Source organism: Lethenteron reissneri, chromosome 3 (assembly GCF_015708825.2).
Source record: "Lethenteron reissneri isolate LAM-NWPU_2019-01 chromosome 3, ASM1570882v1, whole genome shotgun sequence".
Taxonomy (NCBI): Eukaryota; Metazoa; Chordata; class Hyperoartia; order Petromyzontiformes; family Petromyzontidae; genus Lethenteron; species Lethenteron reissneri.
This window is the reverse complement of record NC_083781.1, coordinates 7640418-7665533: the sequence shown is the minus strand read 5'-3', so window position 1 is coordinate 7665533 and position 25116 is coordinate 7640418. Positions and strand designations below refer to the sequence as shown.

Below are 25116 nucleotides of genomic sequence, written 5' to 3'. Positions count from 1 at the left end.
GCGCGCGCCGCTTTCGGGCCGCGCGCGCGCGCCGAGGCCACTCCCCCCTCGCCGCGCATGCGCGAGGACGGCCCCGACGCGCGAGCAGCGCATGCGCAGTAGCGGTTCCTCGGGCGTGAGTGCCACGCCCCCCCCCAGCCCCGCCCTTCGGCCCCCTGCCCCCCCCCGCCCCTCGCCCCCCCCCCGCCCCCTGACCCCACATCCCCCCGCCCGTCGCCTCGCCCCCCCCTCTCCGGCTCCTCCATCTCGTCTCGGCGGCCGCTGCTCTGCTCCACTCTCGCTCGTCCCGCTCGCTCCTCCGTTGCTGTTCGTTGCCTCCCGCCTTCCGACATGAAGCTGCTGCCCTCGTTGCTGCTGCTGGCGGCCGCCTGCGTGGCGAGATCGTACGGCGAGGTGAAGGAGGAGGAGGACGTTCTCGTGCTCACGGGCGCCAACTTCGCGGAGGCCCTCAGCGCGCACCCGGCCATCCTCGTGGAGTTCTGTGAGTGGCCCGCATCGATCGCTGTTCACCTCACATCGACTGGCCCGTGTCTCCTCACTCACTCTCCTCACTCTCCTCCTATCGCACATCTTCACACCTACTGGCACCCTCCTCACTCTGAGCTACTGGCATCTCCTCGCCCTCACAAACCCTGACCTGGCCTCTTCCTGACATGACACAACCTGACATCGGCTGTCGTGATGTGGCACAGTTGGGCCTCATTCCGCTGAGTCGCGATGGCGATTTGAGCTGAGCTCTTTCTTTGGATGGACCTGGCGTGACATAATCGCACCTGGCATGGCCCCACACCATCGCTTGGGACAATTTTGCTCTTAAGCAGAGCTGGTCTTGGTTGGATATGGCTCCAATGTTGGCTGTGATTTGATATTTGGCCTGACCTGCGAATGATCAAACCTGGTCTGATCCGGACCTCAGCTGACCTCGTACAATCTTGACTTGAAATTTAAATTTTTACCGAAAGACCCAAAAAATATGACTACAATTTGTCGTGACTCTGTTTTTGGCTAGTAATTGCTGAACTTTTTGAGTTTGACCTGACCTGGTAATCATCTCGCCTGACACGTCCCTGATCTTAACTGATGGGATCTACATCATGGTATTTCCCATGATGTGATCTCACTCAATCAGTGAAAGACCCACCAAGCTTTAGTGGTGATCTGATTTGACCTGCCTGAGATACCCATGCCACCAGTCCTCCCTCAATTCCGGCCTCACCAGCCCCCATCACGGACCAGTTGCACAGAACAACTAACGTTGCACTTTGCACTGCTTTGTAATTGAAATAAGATTTAGTTAAAGGGATGGGGGGAAAGGTCACTTAACACGTTCCATGCAACCAGCCAATGATGCACGTCCCCTGTGGTATGTGCTCTGGTGGAGCTCAGCATCATGAACCCACCTGTGAGTTGGGTAACTCACCTATGGTAAATTAGCTCACCTGTGTGCTCTGTAACTCTCCTGTGAGACAATTAACTCGCCAGAGTTCATTATGACACCTTTATAAGACCAACTAATTTATTATAACTCCACTTTGGGTTTATCCACTGACCTGTGGGTTCATGAACTCATCAGTGGCTTGAGTTAGCTCACCTGCAAACAGGATTACCCATATGTAGGTTTATTATATTCCTTACCTCGCCTGCGAGCAGGGTAACCTACCTAGGGGTTGGTTAACATTTTGCAGACCGCTAAACCCGCCCCAACCCTTCAATCAAAGCCACCTCCTGCCTCACCCAGTGACCAAAGTTCCAAATCAAGTCGTGGAGGCGTCATAACTACAGGCGCAAATGCAGCGTGGCTGCAGCGTGGCAGGGTTGAATTAAATGTGCGTGTTTTGAGTCCACGTTTGTTTCTGGAGTGAATCTCATTCTCATTGACAGGCAGAAGAGGCTGGCAGCAATCAGCAGTGCCAGTGCACATGGTTTACTCGCCCAGGGCCCTACGTGTGGGGTGGAGGGGCTACCTGTGGGTGGTGGTGACACGTTGACCAATGCCTAATTAGCATTCCATGAGACGGGAAGAGACGTTGGCCACTGGTTTGACTGGTGTGGAGCAGGCAGGGTCGGTGGTGAGGGAAGGGTATGTGTGAAGGTAGCCGTGGAGGAAGTGGGAGGTTTGTGCGTGGAAAGGTGACAAGGTGAGAGAAGTGTGGGAGTGTGAAAGTTGGGGAAGAAGTGTGGAAGGGAGGGTTGATGGAGGCGCAAAGGAGCTGCGAATGAGAGTTGTGTGGAAATTGAGGGTTGAGGGTTTGAGCGTTGTTTGGAAGATGTGAGGGAAGTTACAGGTGTGGAGAAAAGTTAGGCAGGTGAAGAGGGGGAGATGAGATATGGTGAGATGCTCTGTCTCCCTATAAAGTGTATGATCGGAAGAGTTCCCAGACATGGGTGCAACACATGAAAACCCCGGGAGAAGATGGGGGAGAGGCGGTCGTGGGGCAGGAATTTTCTCGGGAAGGAGATGTTTGCCGAAATGTTTAGATGCACGTACAGCTGGGTCACGTCAGGCAGCAGGGGAGGGGTGGGTATCATCCGTGCATTAATTACACCGAGACCTCAAAAAAAGCCTCTGACACATTCACCAGGCAACACATAATTACTCTACTTGTGCAATATCCAGGGTTCGCCGTCGAAATCGCGTAATTATTCTCGGCGATTGCAGCCATTGTTGCAGGGGCGAGTTACACGTGGCGTGCTTTTACTTGTTGCGTTTGCAGGAAGCTTCCGTGTCCTGCTGCACGTGTTGTGTAACCCCTCCCTCTGCTGCAGACCTCGATGAATCGCGATGGTTGGCGACGTGGCTTTGTATGTCGGTTGAGTGCCACGCAGTTTGGCTTGCCGCAGATTTGCACAGGGGACTGTACACAACGCAGCTTGGAGGGCGGTTGATTTAACCAAAGTAGAGACCAATCTCAGGCGACGTATATTGGCACTTCCTAGAGTCGCGACGCTCTGTCCCCTGTGCGGATGTGTTGGGGTGACCCTGACACAAGCTCCACGTCACCCGGCTGTTACTAGTGCAGGCCACAGATGCTGTTTGAACCTTAATCTGATTGTTGCGCTGCAGCTGCAAAGGGCAGTTGGCCCACAGTCAACCCTAAATTGTCTGTGGGCGGCTTATCCTGGTTGCGGATTATCCGAGTTACAAACAAAAATTTTCATATCTTAACGCCCACGCTGGTTTAATTATTAGCTGCTCCTATCTTCAAGGGTCAGGACTTTACCATTTTGTTGGAAAGTAAGCTGATTACTTAAAAGTGCATTAAAACCAAGTGCAACACTGTCTTCTTTCACATTTTGCGTAGGTAAATGACAGATTTGTTTGGCATTTTACATGCTTTTATTTTATCTGGGTTACACCCCCCCCCCCCGCATTGAGATTTGGTTATTTGCATTAAAGCAAATAACCCTTTTGAAACTCATAAGCTAATTCAAATTGAACCCACTTAACATATACTGGAGATTTCCTGGGAATGTCATGTGTTATACACAAGGTGACCAGATGAGTGTAGCAATGGGTTATTGAAGCCACGTTTGGAAATTTGAGTGGTACCCTCTCGTATGCGTGGGTGTTTTGGTAATTGGTTTCCTACCACATTAAACGTTGCAGGGGCCTCCTGTAAGAGTCTTGGAGATCAGTCTTTTTCTGATGGTGGGATTGGGGTGCCAGCTGCATGAACATTTGTCTCTAATGGACTCAAATATTGATACTGCATTTGCGGTGAAAATAAATTTAGAACTCTCCACATTCACTTTTAACACCGGTCTTGTAGCACAACCAGTTTTACGTGACCAGTTTAAGCTAGTGTCCCTTGAGATTGGAGATTGGTCCGAGGGATGGGCTTATAGTTGTGAACGTTATACCTTGGGGCCTTACATTTTTTCAAGTCAACAGAGTTGAATACCATTGTAGGTGGTTCTCTGTCCGCTTTTAAAGCTGCCACAGTGTAAAGCGTGTCAGCAATTTCTCGACTACCTACACTGAAGATGGGCCATTGCCTGAAACATCATGCGTGTCCATGTATTTATAATAAGGCAGTGTTAACTACCGTTGTGTCCATAAAAATATATATCTTCGTGCCATCCTGACCCAAAAAGCTGCAACATTTTCCCACCAGGAATGTGCTGTTTAGCAATGTGGTCTACTGGTATATGGCACTTGTCTTTGTCCTGTATGGCACTTGTCTTTGTCCTTTGTGTAAACACCCCTAACTTGAGGGGCCTGCAACTTGGGGCCTGTGACGTGTCCCGGGATGTGGGTTCTTAAGCCCATTAAACAAATTTGTTCGCTTTCACAAGTGGACCGCGACGAATTATAATTTTCATCCTTTGATATTTAATTTAGAATTAACTTGCAGGTTTATATAAAGCCAGTGATATTTAATTTTTCTTTTAATATCCTGGTTTTTTTGACCCCCCCCCCCCACCATCGGCCGTGCACAGCTTGCAGTGATTACTCGTCCAGCTGGAAAATACAGGGCGGCCCATTCCAAACAAGTTTGTTTGCCCCTAGTCCCTTGGCCCCACCGCACTGTACCGTGGTGTCTTGTTAACACAACTTGCTGTGCACTGGACCAAAAGCCCAAAACGCCAAAGAGCCAGCGACAAACAGAACAGTTGTAATAGATAAGAGTTAACATGGTTAATTGTAATTTTTGGGTTGTACCACATGGTAGTTGTATGCCAAAATTAATGTTATTAACTGTCCACCACCTGACAAGATTGCCACATTTTATCTATACGTGCCAATGGTTTTAGCAAACTTTGACCAATATAGTTCCTCACCGGTGGCTTAAGACTCAGTGAAGTTCACTGGAGTGATACCCATGGTAGTAGTGGGAGACGAGTGAGGAGCCAACTGATCACCGGTGACCAAGTGACTGGAGTAAATTATTGAGTGCTGAGTCATCAACCAGAAAGTTCTAGATTTGAAGCTTTCGTGACTGCAAGGATTCATACTCTTAGTTTTTTCGGTAAAGTCACGTAGGTAAAAAATGAAATAAAAATTAATAAAAATAAAACAATAAAATTCACGACGTTTCGGAGGCAACACAAGTCTCCGTCATCATGGTGGGACCGTCACAGCCAGATTTGCTGTATCAAATCTGGCTGTGACGGTATCAAATCTGGCTGTGACGGTCCCACCTGATGACGGAGACTTGTGTTGCCTCCGAAACGTCGTGAATTTTATTATTTTATTTTATTAATTTTAATTTCATTTTTTACCTACGTGACTTTACCGAAATAACTAAGAGTATGAACCAGAAAGTTTCTTTCTCGCGTTGATGTGGATGAACCCACACCTGTGACCGCTAATGACGCCGCTGTTGTTTTCGCCAAAGATGCGCCATGGTGCGGCCACTGCAAGGCCCTGGGACCTGAGTTCGCCAAAGCAGCCGGCACACTAAAGGCCGAGGGCTCAGCTATCCGGCTGGGCAAGGTCGACGCCACGGAGGAGACCGAGTTGGCCAAGGAGTACGGCGTGCGCGGCTACCCGACCATCAAGTTCTTCAAGGACGGCGACGCAAAGAACGCCAAGGAGTACGCGGGTGAGCACGGGTTGCTGCTGCATCAAGGCGCACAAGTGCCTTCGTGCGTGTGCCTACGTTTGTATCTTTGCCGATATTCGCTGATGACATTGGTTTGTGTTCACGTTTAGAACATTTATCGCATTAACTTTTTCGAGGATTGTCATTGTTCACCCGAAATTTCAATGGAGAAATTGAAGCAATCCACCACACATATCTACATCATGGGACCTCCTTTGCCAGTACCAAAATATACTAATAGGGTTTTTCCCCTTTTTTCTGGCAACAAAACTGACACCTTTTGCAAGGAATCATGCTTACATTAATCACAATACTTGCAGTCAAATGCAAACAAAAAACAATACTCTGATAATTTATGCATTGTCTTTGAAACTGATTGGTCCACACCAGAGACAGCTTTCTTTAGAGCCTCGTCTCATATGGTGTTCGACCAGATGACGCCAAAAGGCGCCTTTTGGCGTCATCTGGTCGAACACCATATGAGACTAGGCTCTAAAGAAAGCTGTCTCTGGTGTGGGCCAAAAGGCGCCTTTTGGCATCATCTGGTCGAACACCATATGAGACTAGGCTCTAAAGAAAGCTGTCTCTGGTGTGGACCAATCGGTTCCAAAGACAATGCATTAATTATCAGAGTATTGTTTTTTGTTTGCATTTGACTGCAAGTATTGTGGTTAATGTAAGCATGATTCCTTGCAAAAGGTGTCAGTTTTGTTGCCAGAAAAAAAGGGGAAAAACCCTATTAGCACACATATCTAATATGGAAATAGACGTGTAATTTTTTCTATTCATATAGACATGGCTTCGAGAAGACAACTGTGTCAATGACGCGGGGGCGGTGGCACAGATGCTAGCACAGTGCGCTTCAAGCTCGGCAGCCTTAGTTTGATTTCTGGGTGTCTGGCCATGTTGGACGTGGCAGTGGGCTTAGTGTGCGGTTGTGTGTGGGTTGTGTGCGGTTAAGCTGGGCGGCAGGCGGACGACATCGTGAACTGGCTAAAGAAGCGCACGGGACCCTCCGCCACAACTCTGGATGACGCCGCTGCCACCGCCAAGTTCATCGAGTCGGCCGAGGTGGTGGTCGTCGGCTTCTTCAAGGTGCTGCCCCCCCCCCCCGTCCCTCTTTTCCCCCTCCCCACCCGGTCTCACCACCATCGTCATTGCTCTGATTATTCTGGAAATAAACTGCCGCTTACCCGCAACAGCGTTCCATGCAACGCCATTGTCCTTGGAGGAACTAAACCTGCTCGTGGCTGTCTGGCAATCCAGAGCAACTTGGTGCATAACCGCTTTTGAAACGTTGTGGTGGTGATGGTGTTGCGCAAGCAACATGCGCACTGATTGTTTGCACGGTCATGTAGTGATCCTGGAATCCTGGTCCAATATGGCGGCTAGGAGATTTTTGATACCAAACCAGATATCGCTCCTTGCGAAGGTAATTAATACATTCTAGATTTGACGTTTTCGTGACTGCAAGGATCCATACTCTTTGGTTCGTTCGGTAAAATCACGTAGGTGAAAAATAAAAAGAAATAAAATAAAAATAAAATCACGACGTTTCGGGCGCAATACAAGCGGCCGTCATCAGGTGGGGACAACCACAGCAAGAAACAATTGCTGAAATTCAGCAATTGACTTTACCGAAAGAACCAAAGAGTAATTAATACATACTCTTATTTTGCCTCACTTGATACAGTAAATCTAGCGGTGACAGTCCCACCTGATGACGGAGACTTGTGTTGCCTCCGAAACGTGGTGATTTATTATTTTATTTCTATTATTATTTCTATTATTTGTAAAAAGCATTGTATCATTTATTTATTTCTTACCTACGTGCCTTTACTGAAAAAACCTAAGAGTATGAATCCTTGCAGTCACGAAAGCTTCAAATCTAGAAGTAATTAATAAACTTTAGGTATTCTCATTTTTTTTGTTGCTTTTTTTCCTATCATTTATTTGTCAATGTAGGCCGAACTGGTGCATTTTCTTGCCACAGACGTGGAACGTGAATGCGTTTGATGGCTCGGTAACAAGCAGCCACGATGCTCAATAGGAGCCATGTAGTTACATGGTTTCCATGGCACATGCAACAGTGAAGTTGTGTCCGGGAAATCTGCACCGATTGACACCAACGACTCAAATGTCTTCCTCAAGTGACGTCGGAGTCGGTGCATGGGATTAAAAATTAAACCATGTACAAAAACAAAAAATAGAACATAAAATACAAATATTTAAATGAAGCATATTTGGAAAGACTCTTTATGAAATTTGGATACTCTCATTTGCAAGCGTGACCAGGACATTAGTCTGTCAGCAGGGGGCAATGATATCTAGGTATAATCCCAATAATGTAGTTTGCCTGCATAAGGTACAGGACATGTTGAGTTAAGTTGCCCACTGCAATTGGACTGAGAAGGGGGAGTTGTGTGCAAACGATAAAACGGTGCGGTGCTGTTCCTGCCGCCATCGTGGAGTGTGGTGCCGCGTGGACGCGAGTGCGATCTGTGCTGTGTGGTTGTGGCGCTGCGCTGTCACGGTGCAAGTGGGGTGCTGTGAAACCATGATAAGTTGTCGGTGTGAGCTGTGTTGGAGGAAGCCCTGTTATGTGGGTGTAACCCGTGTTGCGTTTGTGACCCATGTGCGTACACGAAGCCCGTGTGAGCTGTGTTGTGGCGGTGGTGGGAGAGAGTGAGCCGTGACGTTGTGGTGGTGTTCCCCCACTCAGGATGTGGAGGCTGAGGATGCTAAGGTGTTCCTCAAAGCGGCCGACGGAATCGACGATATCGCCTTCGGCCTCGCGTCATCAGACGACGCCTTCACGCAGTACGAGGTGTCCAAAGAAGGCGTCATACTCTTTAAGAAGGTGTGTACCCCCTCGCTTCCCCTCGCTGGCCCCCACCCCGCCGCCACTGCTCGGGCCGTGCCGGGTTGCACGTAAACACGTGTGCCGTCCTCCTTGGCACGAGCTCACGGCTGTAAATCTTGCGTCAACGACGGGGCTGAAGCGCCTCGAAGCGTGCCGGGGAGTGCTGCGCTGCGTGGAGACTCGTCTTGTTTCTCGTTTGAGGGCTTTCGTGGAAGAACCTGATAACTCGCACATGTGTATTTTTAAGATAACTCGTGCTGGCTTCGTAGGAAGACTTTACAGGCCACTTTTAATAGTTAACATTGCATCATCTGCCCGCACAATGGCTGTACAGTTTTCTTACGCTCCACAAAAGCCTACTGTGTACATGAAGATATGTTGTGTGTTATCTAGTTTTTTCAAGACAACCCCTTTGGCACTCTGCATGCATGGCCGCGTGGTTTGTAAGCGTTGGCACTCCACAGCTTTTTCCAGCTCTTCGACGTGATCCCCGCGGTGTTCGTTTGCCGCTCGGGAGGCTCCTGCTTGTGCCCCGTAGCTCCACTCTTCCTCCCCATGGCTCTGCTCACTTCTCCTCGTTGTCCCTGGTCGTACGCACGCGCTCGTCGCAGGATGGAGGTGTGAGCATGAGGGTGGGCGCTCGGCAATCCCTCTCATTCCCTGCCCCCACCCCGGCATCTCAGCTTGAGCTCATGCTGATGCGAGTGTGGTATTTATACTGCGCGTGTGGCCACAGTGAAACTGATTCGTGGCGTGAATGTAGCGAGCTAACTGGCCTACGTAGCTTGTGATGCGCGCTGCTATTTTGGGGCTGCTGCCATCACTGCGCACAACTTCTTTTGGTAACAACGCGACACATGGGGTCATGGCGACGCAATGTCTTAAAAATTGTTGATGCATTGTGATTCCTAATTTGTTATTGGGTTATGCCACGTAAATGATATGGCCAAATTTGTGTGAAAGACCATCCGCCACCTAAGATGCCAAACAAATGTAATCGTCAGGTGTACAAGTGTTTGATGTGCCAATTATGAATGTGTCAACTCACCGGTAAATTGAAGAACCATTGTCACAACTAAATATAGCAATTAGATACACGACGTTTCGCTTAAAACTACATCCAGTATCCGCAGGAAATGAGATTAAAAAAACTAGGAAATCATAATGCGTAAAGATGAGATTTAAAGATTGCTTTTCCTGCTGGTGTAGCCACGCAGAATTCTCGTCATATGAATTGTCGCGTCGCGAGCTGCGTCTGACGTGCCGTTACGTCGCGTGCTTTCCAGTTCGACGAGGGCCGGAACGTGTACGAGGGCGAGCTGAGCAAGGAAGGCCTGCGCAAGTTCGTGAAGTCCAACGAGCTGCCTCTGCTCATCGAGTTCACCGAGCAGGTGCGAGGCGACGACACCCGCCGGTCGCGCACGGCGATCACGGCACCACCTACCCGACCCAAACCACCCCCCACCACACCACCCTTCCGTCAACCTAGTTGCTGCTACACCAGGGCGACCATCAACTGCGGTGCCTTTGATATCAGCACGTGATGACTTAGTATGGCAATGGCATAGTCATCGAGCCACCTTGAAAAAAAAAATCGGAGTATAGTTTAATAGTGTTAGATGAGTGACGATTGGTCTGCAGAGCGCACAGCCTCATCTAGTCATGTGACCTCTGTGGTCCGGTTGGAATTTTCCATCCCATTTGGCCACCCACCAGAGGGGAGCAGCGATCAGATTAGTCCAGATTGAACAAATACATCTGTTGCAGCAATTGTGCATAGGCCAATGTTGGTGAGGGTTGCCCTCGGTTACTGGAGGCTCAACTTCCATAGTGACAACTCCCAGGGCTGTGTCAGCACCGAGCACTGCATCGTTGGCACATATACGCAATTAAGATCGCAGTGAAGAGCACCATCGCATTGCACTTTTAATTACAGCTGCTGGCCGCCTGTTTAATTACAACGTCTAAAAAGATGAGCACCCATGGATTCCATTTTTGTTTGCGAGTCACAAACCGTTACCAAGAGATTGGCTAAAAATAGCGGAACTGGAACGGCAGTTGGCGCTGGGGTGGTGTGGGGTGGAGGTTGGGGGGGGGTTAGGATGCATGTTGCGCTGCGTCGTTTACAAGCGTCTGGAGCCTTCGCTGAAACGTATAGCTTTGCACGGCCCGTGGGAGGTGTGGCCGTCACCCTGAGTGGGGCAGATTCCTTGCTGTCCCTGACCCCTGACCCCTGCGGCATACGCATGCCACTTGGCGCGTTTGTGCACCCCGCTCCCCGGTATTCACTGTGTGGAACCCCCGCTCCCGAGGGCGCTGCTCGCGACGTTTTGCTTCGACTAGAAAAGCCGGACATGGTCCAAAATGACGAACATGTCTTCTTTGGTAGCTACCCACGGGCAGGTAATGACAAGTGCATTAAAATCAGTTCTTGCGCTCATGGTACTTGTGTATCCATTCATGTGCGTGCAAGAATGATTGATAAAGAAATGTACGCGAATGAGATGCCCATCTTACGTTCAGGCTAGCGGAGCAAGAGAAAAGAGGCTGATGTACACATGCGAAGACAACGAGACGCAAAATAATTTGTACTTGAATTGTGACGTCAAATAACCGCGAGGGAGGGCATCAATAGTTGCGGGCCTAGCGACTCCACTCTTGATCTGGGACGATTCAATTACCTGATGATTAGAACATTTAACCGGCTTTCTCCCATTCTGTCGAACAGAGTGCATTTTGGTGACTTTTTAAATTTCCTGCATAATGCATGGGCACAATATGACTTTGAAACTCCCCAGCCCACCTCCTACGCATTTCACATAAATATGCTAAATTCCTCTTGAGATGCAAATTGTTTTGTCAAGGCGCTCTTCCCCCCCTCCAACCCAGCTTAAAAAGACGCTCCAAGCCTGGGGTTGTCATTCAGACTCTGTCTTCTCGACAGACCTGTTCTTCACCTGAGGACGGCTGCTTGCGTTGTGGTCGAAACGTCGTGAGAATTATTTTATTATGTTTTATTTTTATTATTTTATTACTTCCCTTCTACGTGACTTTACCGAAAGAACCAAGAAGATTTTTTTTAAATTGTTGAAAGTTTCTCTTTAACACGGCAATGAGTAATACAGAATTAACTCGGTCCGTTTTTAAAATTGGTTGCAGGAAAAGCATTTATTAACATAAATGTATCCTGTGTCTTCAATGCATTGTGACTTTGACCGGACACGGTGGATGTCTGCCCTGCCTCGTTGGCTCCAAACGCCACGTGGAAAGCCGGAGCCAACCATTTAAAAACAAAATTGCTCTCACTGCACTTTGGCCGGCAGTATTCGCTCCTGACTTCTCCTGCCATCCCGTCTGAGCCGAGAGGTGAGCAGAGGCTTCACACGCGCCTACCGTTTACACGCGCCTACCGATTGGACGTGCCTACCGATTATACGCCACTTGCCTACCGATGATACGCCACGTGCCTACCGATTACACGCACCTACCGTTTACGTAAAGTCTCGTTTGTACCTTGCCCCATATTGTTTGTCTCTTCTATACTGTATTGTAGTTTTTGTGCTGTTATTTTTGTGCACTGTTGTGCTGCTCATTGTGCACTCCTCCCGTCTTGTACCGTCTCCTCTTGTCTTCTGCTCTCTTCTCTTGTACTCTTTTTTTTACTTTCTTGTACTGTCTCATATGCGCTATCTCGTCTGTGCCATGTTTTTTTATTGATTTATTCATCTATGCTGGAATTCTCGTCCCATTTGGTTAATTCAGTTCTGGGTCCATCAAATAGCCCATCCACCTGCGCCACATCATTCTGGACATTAACATAACTTTTGCATGTCTTTGCCATGAACCTTGAATGTCGTTTGTTGAATTGGACATAATCAATTTGAGATTAATTAGAAAAATCCTAAATTCGAGCCCAGCTGTGTACAATGTTACACGATCGAGTTTTGTTTGTTGTTGTTTGGGATTGTTCAGAAAAGCATGAGATCACGGAAAGTGATGTCACTAGTGTTTAGTGTGATAACACGTTACATTGTTACAGAGTGTAAATATAAAATTATTCATCAGAAACTCATCGCTTGTGTCTTTAACGAAAACTAAACACGTTTGTCAATAACAGTATAGCCTTAAAAAGAAAACAAAACTATAATGGCCGATATTTCGTGCAATGGCCCGTTTTCATTGCATGTTATTTATAAAGTTTCTTTTCCTGTATCTCAATCGTTTGCCTGTGCGGTTCATTAAATAACACGCTGCATGGGATAACCACCGTTCACCAGAGCAGAGGAATACATCGCACATCCAGCCCCCCCGCGTTGGTGTGAAGCAGCACCACAGCGTGAGTGCGGGTTACACCTGGCCTCTCTAGCCTGGCACGGCGTACCACCCAGTGATCGCTCGCTACAGTGCAGCCTCGTTAAAGGTTTCTGTCATCGGAGGCTCCCCGTCGTTAGCGGCCGTATGGATGGAAGGACAAATGCTTTGACGAATAATGGGCCAGGCGGAGATGCGTGATAACTGCCGGCGGTTGTCACTGCCCACGTGTCTGCCTCGTGCGTCCGTCACTGTCCGCGTGTCTGGCTGTCATGGGATGGTTGAGCGCGAGCGTCGCCGTCCTCGCCGAGGCATCTGGATCGCGGCCCCCACCGCGGTCCGACCTGCTGAGCCAGGCGGCCAGTTTCGGCCCTCGCTCGCAAAACGCCCGCCCACTCTCTTGCTCTCGCGGAGGGCATGCCGGTGTGTGACCGGTCACGAGCCTCGATCAGCTGTCATTTGTCGCGCGCTCGCCGGCGTGTTCCGACTACGCCGCTGTTGTTCGCCCAGCTCCGCTGTACCGGACGGCGGTGAATGCGTTCGTTCTCCGGCCTGTGGTCGGCACCGAAAAGCAGAGATCCTTGCGGTGAAAACCATTTTAAAATTAGCCCGCGTTTTAGCGCCGCTGCTAAAAGGGAAAATGCTTTTTGTGAAATTGGTTTTGCAGATATAAATAAAGAACCCATTATCTGGGCAGTGCGTCGAGTCTGCCTCGCTTCTCACGACGTTCATTTAATTTATCTCGACGCTCAAAGTGAAAGTTTGCTTCCAGAACACAATCGAGTGGGAGGGCGGGCGGGTAGTCCAGCGAGGGAGCACCGACCCCATGACTTGAATTCCCCGTGACTAAAGGTTGATGTCAGCCATTGCCTGGGATTTAATTTTAGGGCGAGGGTCGGGTGTCTGTTTTGCCCTTCCTAAAGTTTCCATTTCACAGGGGTGCGCCGGGTCAATGCTACACCCCCACTCGGGGCTGCGTTCCTGTCCCTCCCAGCGCCGCTCCCATGATTGAATACCGTGGCCAGAAATGATTTAATCACATAACGAGCAATCTGATCCGTGGGCGGTCAGCACGGGCTGGTTTTAGATCGTGGCGGGAATGTGTGTGTGTGTGTGTGGTTAGCTCTGTCGACCGGCTGCTGGCCGTGTTTGTGTTTGCGTGTCGTGGCTTTGGACGTGTAAATGTTACGCGCGTGCAGTTTTGGCACGACGTGTTGCGCGTACTGCGCGTGTCTGTAATTGTACGCCACTTACCAGTATTTCTAATGCAGTCAATTAAAAGAATGAGACACCGTGGATACAATGTTGCTCTGGGACCACGTTGTTCCTGACACCTCAGCCCCACGCTGCTCCTAACATTAAACTTGATCCTCGAGCTGACAATAAACGTGTCATACCGTGCGTCTGTGAATAAATTATTCGTGATTTTTGTGGATTCTATGCGATCCAGTTTCTTTTTCCTTCGAAACGCGTCGATGTATGTTTGTATGTGAAACTTAACTCGCACCGTGCGTAACCAACCGTGCTCATTGGAGGTGCGAGGGAAGGACAACAAACGAAACACAAAAAGCAGTTCTAGAGAATTTAGTTTTCAATCCAGATTTATAAAGTGCATAACTCTAGTGGCTTCCTAATATCGGAAGGAAGAGCTTTCCAGACGGCCGCAAACACACCTGAAAGCGCACGATGCAGTGATCATCTTTATTCTATGGCTTGCCAGTCGGGTAGCAGTTCCATGGTAGACACTGCTAAGATGCCTGCAGCGATGGATACATGTGGGTCATACTTTCAAAGCGGTGGGCCTCATGTGGCCACAGACCTTGTGGAATTAAGTTGTGGGCCTGCCATAAAGGATCGTGTTTTGTGTGGGTTTGTCCCTGTGTGTCCCCCCCCCCCCACCTTACCCTCTTGGCCCTTCACAGAGTGCTCCCAAAATCTTCGGTGGAGACATCAAGAGCCACATCCTCCTCTTCGTTGGGAAGTCGTCCTCCGACTACGACGAGAGGCTCGACCAATTCCGCGGAGCCGCCAAGGAGTTCAGGGGGGAGGTGAGGCCCCTGCTCCCTGTGACCCCCTCCGTTGTTATGTCACCATGTCACCCTGGTCCCCGTGGCACCCTGGTCCCTCTTGATACCTACCCAGGTACCTATATCACCTACCATAGTCTGTGTTATCTCTTGCCTCTGTTGGAAATTTATTTGTGATGTTGACATTTTCCTTTGCTTTTGCATCTATTTATATTCCAATTCTGCTATTGGTGTCATGTCAGTGCACCCTCTTCGTCACAAAATGGTCCCAGAATGTAACATCACAGAACTACCATTGAAGTCAGTCCAGTAGATCTCTTTATCTGGGCTGAGACCTGTGACTCGCTACGCCCTTTAACCCAATGTAATTACAACTCAATGTATATGGGTGTTGTGGTGGTGAGACGGTATCTGCCTCGCCTGGTATGCAGGAGTTCGTGGGTTCGATCCCGACCCTGACGCCTGTATATTTGAAGTTTGTGTGTTCTCCCCGCGGCCGTGTGAATTTTTCTCCAGGTCCTCCAGTTTTTACCTCCACATTTATAAACATGCCTTTGAATTATTTGGCTGCTATAGATTTACACGTGATAAGCCACTTCGTTGAGCTATTATTAGTGGCCAAGTCGCTTCTGAAAAAATAGCTGATAGCTCCCGTGAGCTTTATCTGGTGAAATGAATTATTTTAATATATAGTTTTAGTTTAGTAAATCTGTGGGTCTCTGTGTAAGTCTTGTTGGGCTGAGACCTTCAACTCGTCACACTTGAGAATCCGGTTTTATCACTTGCAACTAAAACCCAAATTCGGACCCCACGTCCGAGTGGTGCTGTATCGGTGTCTGACATCAGAGCCACGTGTGTACCTCTAATAATAATCACAACAATCACTCCTTGTATAATGCACACGATTATTCATGGACATAAATGACAGTGAATCGAGGCTCTGAGCCAAACTCCACGTCACTTGAAAGCCAGGCGAGAGGTGTGGTGCTAATAGGGTTTTTCCCCTTTTTTCTGGCAACAAAACTGAGACCTTTTTTTTACGAGGATTCATGTCTGCATTAACCACAATACCTGCAGTCAAATGCAAACAAAAAACACACGATGATAATATATGCATTGTCCTTGAAACTGATTGGTCCTCACCAAGGGACGGCTTTCTTTTGAGCCTTGACCCAATTGGTGCTCGACCAGAGGACGCCAAAAGGCGTACGGCTCACAGACAATGCACTATCAAAGTAATGAGGGCTCGGAGTGAGCATCTACATCATTGGACCTCCTTTGCCAGTACCAAAATATAATACTAGGGTTTTCCCTTTTTTTTTGCAACAAAACAGAATCCTTTTTTACGAGGATTCGTGTCTGCATTAACCACAATACCTGCAGTCAAATGCAAACAAAAAAACACACGATGATAATAAAAAAGGTGTGGTGCCGTTAAGTCTCTCTTAAATGTTAGTGTACTTGGAACGCCGCTACGAATGTGCAGCGGTGGATAATGGCCACGTTCCAGACTGTGGAGGCTGCCACGGAGAGACCACGCCTGGCAGCGATGGTCCTGGTCTTGTCCGTCATTTAAAGCAGTACACACATTTTAACAAAAATACATCTCTTGAGATGTTTTGCCAAAACAGCATGGACGAGAATAATTAAGGAGGTCCAGCCAAAGGAGTGAACGTGCCAGATGAAACTGGCTCTTTCGTGCAGGTGCTGGGTGGATTGTTAAGTATAAGACCCCGAGGGACGGTGACAACTTGGATTGACCGTGGATAATTGATTTGCTCGCGATCCCAGTGGGCCCCCCCGATCTCCGTGCCACCTTTGCCCCCCCCCTCGTCTCACTCTCCCCCCGTGTGACGTTTCTCCCGTGCCCTGAGCAGCGCCTACACGTGGCCTGCCCCTTGGTCCCATAAAAACAACAACGTGGCTGCGAGAACAGCTATTATTATCCAACCACCCCCTCACCCAATTCTTCCGAGAGAAAGGGACTAAATTCCAGCCACCGTGGCTGAGACTACCATCAAGCGTTTATTGCGGTGCAAGGTGAACGTCGCTCGTAAAGAAACGTGTGTGACCTGCCCTCATTCTTCTGGCTGGAGGTTTGGAGGCCGCGTGCCAGGAGGGAGGTTCCCTTGAGTTCTCTCGTTTTCCCCACTTTTATCTTCGTGCGTAGGCGTCGTCGGGGGCGTGACACCACGTCGTTTCTCCGATTTAAATGTCGGCCCTTAAACCCGTGCACCTGAACGCGCATGTGAAAATATATTGTGAGGGTTTGGGAGCTCCTCGTGCAATCCAGCCCAGTTTTAAATCCAGGACGGATCGTAGGCAGGCCGACTTGAATGCTTCAGCCAGGATGTAAGGACGAGCAGGATGCTGTAGCCGCCACTAGGAACTCAACAGCCGCCTCTCACGCGCGTGTCCCCGTGTCCACCTGCAGATCCTCTTCATCTACATCGATGTGGACAACTCTGAGAACCTGCGCATCCTGGAGTTCTTCGGGCTGAAGAAGGAGGAGTGCCCCGCAGCGCGCATCATCATGCTGGAGGAGGAGATGTCCAAGTACAAACCTGACAGCAACGACCTCAGCACGGAGAACCTCATTGCTTTCTGCAGGTCCTTCCTCAACGGGGCGCTCAAGGTACTGCTCTGAGTGGTGGGGGGGGAGGGGGGAGGAGTTGCGGTGTTAGGGGTGGTGGGGAATTTTGGCAGCGGTATTACTCAGTTGAGCTGCTGGGTCGGGTGGGTTGGGTTGCCGCTGTGAGGGAAGGGTGTTGAACAGTCACACCCTGCTCTTCACACCGTCTTCCACACTCGACTGTCCACTGTTGGTTGGGCGCGGGGGAGGGAAGGCGTGGTGTGTCGACTTGAGCCGTCTCTCACGAACGCCTCACCCCCACCCCACAATCTCCTGTTACCCCCACCCAGGCGCACCTCATGAGTGAAGACATCCCCGAGGACTGGGATAAGAACTCCGTGAAGGTGCTCGTGGGGAAGAACTTCGAGCAGATCGCCTTCGACGAGAGCAAGAACGTGTTCGTCGAGTTCTGTACGTGGCCCCTCCCCCACCTCCCACACTCGCACGGCATGGTGGTGGGACATCACGAGAGGTCCCGTAGTGGGGTGGTAGGTTGATACAGTGGTTAGGGTGACACGTGGTAGGATATCACATGAGTCCCGTAGTGGGGTGGTAGGTTGGTGCAGTGGGTAGGGTGACACGTGGTAGGATATCACGTGAGTCCCGTAGTGCGGTGGTAGGTTGATACGGTGGTTAGGGTGACACGAGATAGGATATAACATGAGTCCCGTAGTGGGGTGGTAGGTTGATACAGTGGTTAGGGTGACGCGTGGTAGGATATCACATGAGTCTCGTAGTGGGGTGGTAGGTTGGTGCAGTGGGTAGGGTGACACGTGGTAGGATATCACGTGAGTCCCGTAGTGCGGTGGTAGGTTGATACGGTGGTTAGGGTGACACGAGATAGGATATAACATGAGTCCCGTAGTGGGGTGGTAGGTTGATACAGTGGTTAGGGTGACGCGTGGTAGGATATCACATGAGTCTCGTAGTGGGGTGGTAGGTTGGTGCAGTGGGTAGGGTGACACGTGGTAGGATATCACGTGAGTCCCGTAGTGCGGTGGTAGGTTGATACGGTGGTTAGGGTGACACGAGATAGGATATAACATGAGTCCCGTAGTGGGGTGGTAGGTTGATACAGTGGTTAGGGTGACGCGTGGTAGGATATCACATGAGTCCCGTAGTGGGGTGGTAGGTTGGTGCAGTGGGTAGGGTGGCACGAGGTAGGATATCACATGAGTCCCGTAGTGAGGTGGTAGGTTGATACAGTGGGTAGGGTGACACGTGGTAGGATATCACATGAGTCCCGTCGTGGGGTGGTAGGTTGGTGCAGTGGGTCGGGTGGCTTGGTGATAGGGTGGCAGGGTGGCACAGTAGTACAATGGTAGAGGGTGGTAGGGTGGCAGGGTGATCCAATTGAACACCCTTAAATGTGCCCCATGTGCACATACCTGCTCTTGCCCCTCCTTCCCCTCCCACCCCTGTGCACCCCTGCCTGCCCCAATAGGTCACACGCATGGGTAATGATACTCCACAGCGTTAAATGTCACACAACACAAATAGCGTTTGGGCCAGTGGTGCTCGGGTGGGCGTTTTGGGCCTTACCTGGTAGAATAAAAATAGTGTAGTTGTATTCGCTCTGCAATGAGTAAATACGTGGCGTCTGGCTCGACAATGATGCTGGAGATGTCCAGCGTATGCCAAGGATGTGCTTGTGTCACTTTGAGCTGAATAGAAGAAACAAATCTGTATGAACGAGACCAAAGAAAAACGAGAAGCACCAACCAGAGGTCGCAAACGGGTTTTGATTCCTTACCCGTAACCGTACCCGGCCGCACCAGGGTCGCAAACGGGTACCCGTACCTGGCCGGGTACGGGTAGCCGGGTATCGGGTAGGGTACGGGTATCGGGTACCCGGTTGCGACCTCTGGCACCAACACAAACGAGATGGTCAACACGACAAAAAAGCGATCGATTCTTGAGTAAAATTGCCACCGTGAATTATAACAATTTAGAAAATAGCTGGAAGGGGGTCGATCATCTCAGGCCTTGCGTTTAGGATGGCAGTATCCTTCAAACAACCATCGCGTTGCATCACTCGTTTGGCTGCTGCTCACAGCTGCGCCAGCAGGGCGTTTCTGGTTTCCCACGCCGCTTATGGCGACCGTTCCCAAGGTTCCCTCCACTGCGTGAAATTGGGACTCGTGCCGTCGATCGAGGTTTGCGCCGAATGGCATTGGCGCCAGCTGTCATGGGGGGCCAGGCTTCGTCGCCCGTCTCGGCGCGAACCCGGGGAAGGGCGGGTGAAGGGTGGTGCGGTGAGAGCCAGCCCTTCGCCATGTGACCATGCCACTGACGGACCGCGCCATGTTTGGCGCGATCCGCTGTTACCGCCACGGCCACCACTGCCGATGGGTTTTACCGACAGCTGGGCACTGCCAGGCGCAAATTCCTGTGCGAGAGTAGTCAGCAAAGTGAGATCGATTTCATCTTAAATTGTGGGCGACGCAGCGCCAAGTGTGATATTCAGATGGAGTGCAGTCAGTCCGGTTAGTGTCATCAGATTCGGAGTGGAGGGTAGAGTTTGCGGTGATTGTGGTTGGTAGTGAAGAGTGTGCTTCTGGGTCAGGGCCAAAGAGGGTGACCGAGTAGGTACGCTGGCTGGCAGGGGAGTAACAATGCTTCGAATCGACTAGTCTGGTGGATTCCTACGTTCGCCGTACTCTTATCGAGTCATGTGACTGAGACAATATAATCTTTGCTATTGGTGGATTGATACTTGTTGGCAAATGCCGCAGCACTCAAGAAACGTTGAGGCTCACGGAAGCGCTGAACACTCCGAACAAGATGGAAAATAACAAAGTTTACAAATGATGCAGCATCAATCTTGTGACAATAAATCCTCCCTTTGTCTGTAAGTGTTTTAGATTTGGCGTGCAGGTTATGACAGATCATAACCGTGTGTTAAATTGGCTTCCCCTTACAGCAGGGTATTTTATATGCCCAGTCAGATCATGAATTTTGGCATTTATCTCTTATCCAATATTAATCCAATTTCATTTTACGTTTTACTGTAATGTGTGCTAGGTTACTGGCAAGCTGCCCTGATGTTTGATGTTGCCTCCACATTATTTAATATAGTTTATCCTGTACAACATTTAGAATTGCTTATAGCATTGAGATACTATATAAATTGACATTCTTATTATAATGAATGGGATTGATGGGGCGGCGAGTTAGTTACAGGCCTGGGCACCAAGTCAGGTCTTCCTGAGAGAGAGAGGTGTGTGTATGGAGCCCCCCCGAGTTGGGGTGACCGAGTTAGAACCCTGGCGAGCGACGCGGCGTGTGCCGTTGCCCACAGACGCCCCGTGGTGCGGCCACTGCAAACAGCTGGTGCCCATCTGGGACGAGCTGGGGGACAAGTTCAAGGAGGACGACAGCGTGGTCATCGCCAAGATGGACTCCACCGCCAACGAGGTCGACGGCATCAAAGTGCACAGCTTCCCCACGCTCAAGTTCTTCCCCGCCGCCGCCGGCCGCAAGGTACGTCGCCCTCCGGGCCACGCCGCACTGGATTTTTACTGGGCGCTCGCAAACACCACTTGGCCGTGGTGTTCTTGTAAGGATGAGTGTCACCAGACAGGCGGGGAGATCGTCTCTGCGAGTGCGTGTGCGAGTTAGCGGAGAGCGGTGGCGTAGCAGTTAGCACGTTGGGCTATGAGCCCGGCCACCCGGGTTCAATTCCCGCTTGTGGTGGGCACGTGTGACGATTATCTGAACCGGTCCTGGGCCTCCCCTAGGTCGACTCTGCCTAAAATGAGTACCTGGCACGGTGTGTAAACATCGCCACTCGGGAGACGGAGGCGGCCGGGCGTGGTGTTAGCCACCCCACCTCCATTGTGTGTCGCATTGGCCTTCATAGGTGTTACTCGGCTAACAGTACTTGCTCCTACAGGCTATACGGGGGGGATCTTTACCATTGTATTTACGTGCGTATGTGCGTGTACCTCCACCGCAGGTCGTAGACTATAACGGCGAGCGGACGCTGGACGCCTTCGTCAAATTCCTGGAGAGCGGAGGCGAGGGTGGCGCCGGCGAGGACGTGAGTTGACCCCCGACCCACGGGCGGCAGGGTGGCAGGGTGGCGCGGTGGGAACACCTGCGCGCCCCGTAGCAAGAAAGGGCCCGGGTTCAATTCCCGACTCGGGCACTTTTCTGCGTGGAGTTTGTTTGTTCTCCTATACTGCAAGGGTGCCTGTGCATAGATTAACAAAAACCACACACAATGTAAATGGTATTGGCCAAAATATCCCCAATGATGAAAAATTAGCTGCAAATGACTCCATTGCAAAAACTGGCTCGGTGATGGATTCAAGGGAATGGGGGCGGTCCCCCCCCACCTCCAATTAGCACGGTTGGCTACGTATGGTACGAAAGAAGTTCTACATATATACTACCTCTTGAGACCCTGAAAATTGGCACATTATTGAAATTTACCATAGACTGTTTTTGTATTATTGCAGGGCCCTAATTTAAAAAGGTAAAATTTCAGAACCGTTGGCAAATCTGGAAACATTATTGTAACTCCTGGCCATGGCCAACGACAGTCGGCGAATATCTGCACCGGTCTTGGTTCTTGCCCAGGTCAGCGCTGGGGGTGACGAGAGGCGTGGTGCTGGCCACACAGTGCAGGGAAATTCAGTTGAGCAGCACTATGCTCCAACCCGCACTGACCAGCGCGCTGACGTACGGTCGGTTAACCCCGACGACCTGCGGCAGCAGCCTAGGCCGTGAGGGTTAGCGCAGATGGTGGTAATGACAAGGAGGGTCGTGCGTCTACAATGGGGGGGGGTCCCCTGTGATTACCACTTGAACGGCTGGTAAACACGGAGAGGAGGGGCGGCTGGAAGCATTGACGCTGCCACGCGCTCATACCGCCCCATGCGGTGCAGGGATGATTGGTGCGTGGGGGCCAGGAGGAGGGAGTTGGGGGAGGGGCCTGGCGAGGAGCAAAAACTGGGGGGTAGCGGGGATATTGGGATATGGGGGTATAGGTGGAAGGAGGGGGGGGCCCTGGTGAGTTGAGGGGTTTGGGGGGGGGGGGACTTGGACACGAAGCACCAAGGGTCGGCCTCGCGTGCGGCGCGTGGGTCCATTCCTTGTGCGTGTGACAACACGAACCCATTCCTGAGCATGTGCGCTCGCGTATGTGCTTGTATGGGGTCGACTCGTGTTTATCAAATCCCTGGTGCAGTGTGTAAACATCAGCACTGGGGAGACTAAAGCAGCCATGGGTTGGGCGTGTTCGCACATTGCCACCATCAATGCCCTCGTGCCAGGCTAGGTGCACTGTGAGACATGCCGTGCCCGCCTTCATAGGTGCTACTCACGAATAGCACTTGCTCCAATGGCGGCATGTATGTGGTTTACATAGGGGATCTTCGTGTGTGGTGTGTGCACGTGCCTGTCTGTGTCCAATTGTGGCTTGTGCCTGGACCTTAAATTGCTAATGATCTCAGAATTAGTTCTGCGATGTCCGACTCCATGGGCCGTTCTGTAACGTGAAGTGATGAACTGCTCTGTGAGAGTTTGGAATGGATTCTTCGTCTCATCTCTTGACACCGATAGCACAATCAGGGGGATGAAGTTGGCGAATAAGTAAAAATAATGAAATTAAATCTTAAGACTGGTCAACAGTGCTGTTTGAACGGGCGTCGAACGCCACCGACACTGACCTTCCTGTCCCCCTTAACCCCTGACCTAGGAGCTGGAGGATCTGGAGGAGGTGGAAGACGACAGTGATGACGTGGAAGCAGAGGACACCATTAAAAAGGACGAGCTGTAGGCCCCCACGGGGCCCCCCATTTTGTAATGAACCTCCCCCTCGTGTGTATGTAAATGTTAGGCCATGGATGTCAAATGCAAAACCCACACCCCTCTTACTGTGCCGTGCTTCAGCCTGTCCAGCCTAGGCCCTTAGTGCCTGGGAATCGTCGCCACCACCACCACCACCACCGTCCCCCGTGACGCCGTCGACCTGGTGTCGGGTCTCTCCGTTGCTTTTCCCCCGCTGGGCTGGCAAGACGCGTCGCCAAGCCACGTCTGGCCCCTGCCCGCCACGTGTTTCCCCGCGTGGCGTCGGAGATGCCTCCTTGTAAATGAATTCCACGGATTGGGCGCGCGGACGCAAAGTGTCTAGAGCTCGCGGAAAATCCTCGGCGCCCGTTCCCGTCTGCTTTAAGAGAAGAAGAAATCCGAGTCTCTTTTTTTATTTGTACTGATTTCCTGCGGGGTCTGTTTTGGGGTTTGCCTTCCACCAGGTAATTATTTTTTTATGATTAAATGTAAAAATGTGAACGCTCTACGGAGTGTGGGCCACGTCTGGTGCCCGTCTCCCAATCCGCGGCCTCCCTGGGCATTCCCACCGATTCTTTTCGATTTAACAATCCCTCAATCCCCTCGAGCTTTCAATCCCTTGGCCTCTGTGGCTTCCCGAAAGGAGTTGCCACTGCCTGTGGTTGGTTGAGTGAAACGCCGCGTGCTTCGTATTTTGTAAACGTCTCTCTGCTTTCCCTTACAACCGAGTGAAAGTTTAACGCGCGCGCGGTGTTCCACACGACCGGCTGCTGACCCTGGTGATGGATCGTAGTGGAGCCCTTCTCTCGGCCTCCAGGCGTTGCTTGATGCCACCTAAAAACGAATTACTGCGGAGTGGAATGCTCCACACAGCTCCATATCTGCTCCGCCCCGGAGGGAGAGGTGCGGGGAAGACGCGGGTCTCCATGGAGGCAGCGTTTGGCTGCTAATTTAACAAGTTGGACTAATATAAAACTCGCTTACCTACCCCGTCTCACCGTGCTCTACCCCCTCGCTCACTGCGCCTCTCTTGTAAACTTTGTAACAGCGCAGAAACTTCTGGCTAGGTTGCGGGTGTTGTCCGGGTGTTGTGTGTTCATTATGGCTGTGCCGTCTGTCCAGGTGTGTTCAGGGATGTGTGCGGGTGTGTCTTTGCGCTTGTTTGTGACTGTACCTCCGTGCTTATACACACGTGTGTGTCTGTACGTGTACCTGTCTTTGTACCAGGTGTGTGTGTGCGCGTGTGTGTGTGTGCGCGCCACATTGGCCCGTGTGTACCCGTGCGCGTGTACATGGCAGTAACTTGAGGCGGGTTACGTCGTTGTAGGGAGCGTAGGGGGGGGGGGGTTGGGGTGGGGGTCGCTGTTCGCGATGCAAATAAAAGGGAACAGCAACAACGACATCACGTGTCTCGCTTCTCGTGCTTTCTTGCCGGGCTTTCAGTTGCCAGGGTTTGATTTCACGTGACTTTGTTTCTCCCAGTTTTACGTATCGCTTGGTGTCGCTCATCACGTGGTTGTGTTCCACAGTGGTGGTTTTATCTCGCGGTTTATTCCCACATCGCCTACGACGCACCGGACCAGACCTCGTCGGGTCTCGGAAGCGAAGTCTGATTGAGCCTGGACTTGCCACACACACACAGGTGTGGTGGCCACACACACAGCTGTGGCTGCTGTGAGGGCACGTGGTGTTGTGCCACAGGGCAGTGCACAAAAAGCCATTGCTGGGCTGTTTGTCCATGCGCTGACCAAGCCTCGGGGAGACACGCGAGGGCCTTGCCTGGCCTGGCCTGGCCCAGAGGAGAAAGATTTCCGATGGTTTGAGTGAACGGGGATTTGGTTTATGCAAACAGTCGGCCGAGCTGGACGCTGTTGCTCTTGTAAGCGAGTCTGAATCTTTATTTAGACTGGAGGAATCCGATGAGTTATGACTCTTTTTCAC

General features: G+C 50.8%; 1 protein-coding gene across 1 annotated transcript; it reads left to right on the top strand.

Moving 5' to 3' along the window:
* The first annotated feature begins 220 nt into the window (after window positions 1-220).
* LOC133345863 (protein disulfide-isomerase-like) lies at window positions 221-24575 on the top strand. The gene is made up of 11 exons (XM_061556916.1): window positions 221-481; window positions 5340-5546; window positions 6508-6641; window positions 8269-8406; window positions 9696-9800; window positions 14643-14768; window positions 17182-17382; window positions 17670-17790; window positions 20681-20862; window positions 21338-21421; window positions 23084-24575. Exons 1-11 carry the CDS (start codon window positions 331-333, stop codon window positions 23162-23164), a joined length of 1530 nt encoding a protein of 509 aa, XP_061412900.1. The 5' UTR covers window positions 221-330; the 3' UTR covers window positions 23165-24575.
* Window positions 24576-25116: the final 541 nt, after the last annotated feature.

Bases quoted from the DNA above. Each gene is read 5' to 3' on its own strand.
- LOC133345863 (XM_061556916.1), top strand. From the start codon at position 331: ATGAAGCTGCTGCCCTCGTTGCTGCTGCTGGCGGCCGCCTGCGTGGCG. The intron at 482-5,339 runs GTGAGTGGCCCG...TTTTCGCCAAAG, and splicing joins GGCCATCCTCGTGGAGTTCT to ATGCGCCATGGTGCGGCCAC. The intron at 6,642-8,268 runs GTGCTGCCCCCC...TCCCCCACTCAG, and splicing joins TGGTCGTCGGCTTCTTCAAG to GATGTGGAGGCTGAGGATGC.